Genomic DNA, 5,889 nt, shown 5'->3' on the forward strand with positions numbered 1-5,889 from the left:
TGTTTGAATCGTATTGTTGCTAACTATCCAAAGAGGCTGTTGCTTTCAGCTATCCATTCATTATTTCTGTCAAAGAATTCACATTCAATGAAGATAATTATGTTTCGCTCTAACGAAACTTGGTACACAGAAGTCTTTCGTACGGTTTCTCTTTTATTTATTTTTATAAAAATTTTCTTGTTTACGTTATACTCGAGTGCTGTCTCTAATTAATTATTAAGCTTACGATGAAAACACGCGAGCTTGATCATTTTTTTCTCACATTCGCGATACCGCGTTGTTTACGGAGGCAAGAAAGGAGATAACTTACTATCTGTAAACTTATTTTACTGTTACACCAATCTTAGACGCGACTTAAGCTGCTGGAAAATAACATGGAAAAAAGAAAATCAGTCTATCACTCTCCTCTGACTTCCGCAACATTTCCGATTCTGACATTTTACGAGCTTCATCGAGCGGTTGTAGTAGTATTCCTCCCCCTTCTCTCTGGATTGTTAGCTGCACCAGGTGTCACCAACACAGAAACTTTTGCTAAATTTGCTTCCCTCCGAAAATTTCCCCTCTTCTCCCCCAAAATATATATATATTTTTAAGCGTACATATATATACATTTTATAAAATAATCTATTTATTAGTTTCTTTTAAACTGTGTTTATGTATCTTTTCTTAACGATAAATTAATAATCATTCTATAATAAGATGATTTATTGACATTTACAAAGTAAAAGACTTCTTTTAACGAGCTCTTTTGACCATAAAATTGCAGCAAATAAATGCTGACTTCCAAATACGTAAAATAATAAGTTGTAGCTTCCTATGACATCGCGGCAATAACCTGAATAGAGAAGATTAAAAAGAAAAAAGAAAAAAATCGGTTATATTTCTGTAGATTTCTGAATAATGGGATGAGTTTGTGAGTTTGTTTACTAAACTCAAAGAGAATTTCCATCCTTCCTGTTATAAAAGCTAATATTTTATAATCAATTCACTCGACATAATCTTAAATCGGAGGAAATGTTTTTCGATAAAAATGAAATGAAAGAATACACAAAATTAAATTAATTTTATCAAAATAAAACAATAATAAATTAAATTAGATTTTTAAATAATCTTATTGTTGTTTTGATTAAGGTTAATGCAAACAAGCAAACTAATTAACATGTTAAAGAAATGTTTACATTCGTTGCTACATTATTTATTCTATTACTACACGGATAAACACGGAAAATCATTTTCTCTTTCCTACGTTATATCGAATGAATTCGTTTAAGTTTAGTCAACGAATATCGCAAACTCATCTTGATTAAGTTATATAGAGCATTATTTATTAATATTACATATATTATCGAAATTTTTCTTATTACAGTAGAACCTCGAAAACTCGGCTCTCGATAACCCGGCACTCCGGATAACTCGGCCACACCCTGGCAGGGCAAAAAAATCCTTAGTTAATTAATTTTCATTATAGACAGCTTTATAAAAGTATAAAAGCTCTCATAAAGTATTTTTCTGAGGTCTGTCTTATCAGGTAAATTACTGTACACAGTGTATTCATTAATTTTCATTTTCATGTAGTAAAGGCTCTATGCCTTCATAAAGTACGTACTTTTCCTTTGTTTAAGGGTATTTGGGCAGTTTATTCTCTGTTGTATTCTCAAGCAAACAATACATACAAGTACAGTACAGTATTTTCTGAGGAAACACGCATACTTATCCTTTTTTAACCCCATTCCCGATAACCCGGCATTTTCACAAACTCGGCCACCCTTCGGTCCACATTAGGCCGAGTTTTCGAGGTTCTACTGTAATAAGATGTAAACATAATTATATCAATGGCGCGTTATAGGTTCACGGGGCCCAGGCGAATTTGAATTAGGGGATTTGAACTATGTACCCCATGTACAGTACTATACAGTGTTAATTTCAGACATTTTTCTTCAGGGAATGTTTTAGAAAGAAATATTTTCTTATAAAAAATTGGTTTGATGTCCCCGTTGGCGGGGACCCCAGGCAATTGCCCTTTTTGCCCATAGGATAACGAGCCACTGAGTTAAGTTTAATATGTGATAAAAGATAACAGTACGTACCTATGAACAATGGTAAAAGAAAGCCGATTAATCCACTTAATGTTGTCTCAATTCCGTAAGCGTAAGGAAGATTTTCAATACCAAGATACTCTGTATATAACACAGAGCTATTAACGATTAAACAACTAGCGAAGATACCGATCAAAATAGTCGCAGTTATCAACATCCCATAACTATTCCATATTGGAATAATTGCAAAAATAGAAGCCAAACTAACGAAGGAGATTTGTATAACTGTTTGTCTCTTTAAAACTTTCAAATCTATGAAAAATCCGCATCCTAAACGACCAATCACTTCCGAAATCGAAGATGCAGACAGGAGGAAGATAGAGTTATGTCGCGAATTTCCACAATCGATAGCGAAATCGATTATAGTATTGATAAAAGTGTAAAAACTTATTTTAGCTATGATAGATGTTACAGAGATGACATAAAACATAGGAAACTTAAATATATGCAGATACGACATTAATGCTAAGCAGAACTTGTTCGTGTTAGATTTTTCTTTTAAAGAATTCTGCTTATTGGAAATACTTTCCTCTTCGTTCGAATTGATTAGTTTGGGTTCAAAAATTGTTCTTATTTCTATCTCCCGAACGTTATCAGCTGTTTTGGACTGATGACTTTTACAATCTTCTTCGAGTGTTGTTAAGTTCTTCGGAACATCCAATGATTTCTTCCTTCTAGGCACTGTCGTAGTTTTATATAAAGAAGTCGCTATCAAACCTTGAAGTAGAATTCCAGAAATTAATAAGAAACTCCCTCTTAGTCCGTAAAAGTGAATGAGAAAATCTGCGAAAGGTGGAAAGACAAAAGATCCTAAGGATGTGCCAGAAAGGATTAACCCAGTTGCAATTGTTCGATATTGGGAAAAGTAACGATTGATGATGATTACATTTGAGGTTCTAACCACGCCCGAACCAATTCCTAAAATAAAAAAAATTTTTAATCAGAAAGAAACATCATAAAATAGCAATAAAACGAGAATAAATATAAATTTTTTTTATAAAGTAAATTCGAGAAATTTTTTCAAACTTTAACATAAACAATTATACTGTTAAATATTAAATAATATTTATAACAGTATTCTAACCATAAATATTTTAAAAAATAATTTTAATCTAGTAGATAAGAATAATTTAAAAGGTGCCATAAAATGATTATTTTCTAATCTTGAAGAATAACGCACCTAAGTTCACGTAGACGGGGATAACTAGTAAATGTCACAAGCGCTTAACAATGTTTATGGTAGCGATAATAACTAGATTTGTCAAAAAATAAACTAAGCCAATATTTTATATGTCAAGTTGAATCAAAAGAGACTTACCGTACATGATTCCGAACGATAGAGTAATGAAGAGTACTTCTTCTGCCAAGTAACAAAGGCCAAGTCCTAAAGAACATAAGAGAATGCCTGCAAAAACTTGTGTACGAATGTCGAAATATTGCATCAGAAAACCAGAAGATAGCGCTAAAAAACAATGAAAACATAAATACGAAAATATTACAAATGTTTAAGGCATAATAATTCTTAAAAACTCAAAAAAGTTTTTGGCTTTAAAACTTTATATTTTTTGAAAAGTTATTGCTGTTACAGTACGAAATTTTAGAATAAATTCTTACTAGTAAACAGACCCACACTTCTACGAACGTAGAAAGGCCATGCAGCATTTTCTCTCGAAACACTATATACATGAGTGATGGAAGTGTATAATACTCCCGATATACGTAAAACTCCTATAGTGGTGAACATTGTGCAGAAACAAGCTAAAGCCACCAACCAGTTCCATTTCTTTTTCTTACTTGCGATGTTTGTCATCGAATGACTTTACTCACTCGAAATTTTTTATGTTACGATCGAACTTCTAACTCAATTTATAAATATTAGCATATAGACTACATGAAACAATTACTTGTAAATTTAAAATGAGATGTCTAAGTATATCAACCGAGTATTAATATTTAAATACTCGTAACGATAAAGAAAATAAGATAAGCTTTGATAAGATTATTTAACAAGTAACAAAGTAAAAACATTTCGTATTCTTTTGATATATTTTAAAATTTATTTGGAGTTAATTTACACTTATGAATTATCAAGGATATAGCTGAGAAGTAGCCATGGAACTTTGACCTTTTCAGCTGTTCAGAAATTCGTATAAGAAAATTATAATTATAAACGGTAGAAAATTGATTTTTATGTAATTTCAAGGGCATAAAGATTGGGAAAAATGGAGGATTGTGATAAACCGAGAGCGTCTTAAGGGATCAAATATGGGGACCTACTTTCCACAGTTCTGCATATTATTTAGATATATTTAAATTATTATAAAAATTTTTCTTGTAGATTAGTTTTAAGAATATATTTTTAAATTTTTATTAAAGAAATTTTTATGTAGAATATTGAAAACATTAATTTAAAATAAATTTTATCCAGAATTTAAAAAATCCATTTAAAAAATGAATTTTGTTTGTTTGTTTGGTTGTTTCCATCATTGTTTACTTTCGTGAAGTACGTTAACATTTTCAATCATATTTATCTCGTCGAGTTATTATATATTGTTTTTCGATAAACTTTCATTATTATTCAAAAACTTTTTATAAAAAAATTTTATTTATTTTGCTACGAAGTAAATAAAAACAGATTTTATAATTATATTTTCTCAATATTGTTCATACGACTCTCGATTTATTTTAATCGAATTATACAGCAATAAAATTTTAATTTTTTTTATGTGAAAAGGAATATTTTCCTTCTTCAACATTTCAGTCTCTTCCGGTATTTCACAACCAACGGGTCAACATTTTCAAACGGTCACAAATCACATTCCTGGATAACGCTGGATGTTTGAGACTTGCTTATTTTAATCTGATATAATGTCCTATTTGCTTAACTGAATTAGTGTTCTACATATAGGACACTAACTAATAAATTAGTTCATAAATTTGTAATTATTCATGAGGAAGTAAAGGTGACGTTACTTTTACATATTGTTATTGTTAAAATATATTTAACTGAAGATGGTAGCTGAAATGATTTGTCGACTAAATTTGGAGGAAATGAAAATTTTATCCTGCATCTATATAAGTTAGTTCGTTCATTGGGCATCATCACGTATATTTTGTTTAAAAACAATTATATAATAAAGTGTTTAAAAATAATATTTTCATAAATTAAACTTTCGGATATGTAATAGAATTTTATGGAATTTATGGAATTTTAATAAAAACCATGTTGTGATTATTAGCTTTAATGTTAAGCGATAAAATTAGCTGCTTTTTATATAGGACTCTAGGAAAAAGGCATTCAGTTTTTTCTCTCCTCCTGTACATTTTGAATTGTGACACTAAAGCTGATTTCATCTTTGAAAGGTCTTAGAGTGGAGGGAATTAAGACTATAGCATTAAATAGACAGGAAAAGTGTCTACTGGAAAATATTTTGACATGAAGAAAAGAGGAACATATGATTATTCGGCCGAACTTGATAAAGATGTATAATAAGCTCATGGGTGGGGTTGACAGAATGACAATGATCGCGCATCAATTTGAGGAAAGAAATGGTATTCATTATTTATCACTTATATTTTGTACCACGCCATAAATAATGATTGGATCCACGGAAGAAAATTCCTTGGATTCTCTTTTTCACTTATTCTGTGCAAGTTGCACGATTTTACTTGGAATGCTTTGGGAATCTACCATACCAAAGACAAATGAGACGACCTTCCAAGACACCTAACGATACGTTTGTACCACGTTCATCGGTTAAAACATATCGTTATTCCAGAAGACAAGCAAACA

At 30.6% G+C, this 5,889-nt stretch overlaps 1 protein-coding gene across 1 annotated transcript; it reads right to left on the minus strand.

The window, feature by feature from the left end:
• Positions 1-704: 704 nt before the first annotated feature.
• Positions 705-3,976, minus strand: LOC111637745 (monocarboxylate transporter 12-like). Its single transcript, XM_023383309.1, has 4 exons — positions 3,711-3,976; positions 3,415-3,558; positions 2,088-3,014; positions 705-835 (listed from the first exon to the last, which is right to left on the minus strand). Exons 1-4 carry the CDS (start codon positions 3,904-3,906, stop codon positions 705-707), a joined length of 1,398 nt encoding a protein of 465 aa, XP_023239077.1. The 5' UTR covers positions 3,907-3,976.
• Between the last annotated feature and the right edge of the window lie 1,913 nt (positions 3,977-5,889).

The sequence above is a fragment of the Centruroides sculpturatus genome, unplaced genomic scaffold (genome assembly GCF_000671375.1).
Source record: "Centruroides sculpturatus isolate CEXI.00-Female unplaced genomic scaffold, Cexi_2.0 scaffold1112, whole genome shotgun sequence".
Lineage (NCBI taxonomy): Eukaryota > Metazoa > Arthropoda > Arachnida > Scorpiones > Buthidae > Centruroides > Centruroides sculpturatus.

What these genes read in the sequence shown, in the direction of transcription:
- LOC111637745 (XM_023383309.1), bottom strand. Translation starts at nt 3,906, where the DNA reads ATGACAAACATCGCAAGTAAGAAAAAGAAATGGAACTGGTTGGTGGCT. An exon ending in AAGTGTGGGTCTGTTTACTA is followed by an intron (nt 3,559 to 3,710) that starts GTAAGAATTTAT and finishes ATTGTTTTTTAG; the next exon opens with CGCTATCTTCTGGTTTTCTG. An exon ending in ATCGTTCGGAATCATGTACG is followed by an intron (nt 3,015 to 3,414) that starts GTAAGTCTCTTT and finishes TTTTTATTTTAG; the next exon opens with GAATTGGTTCGGGCGTGGTT.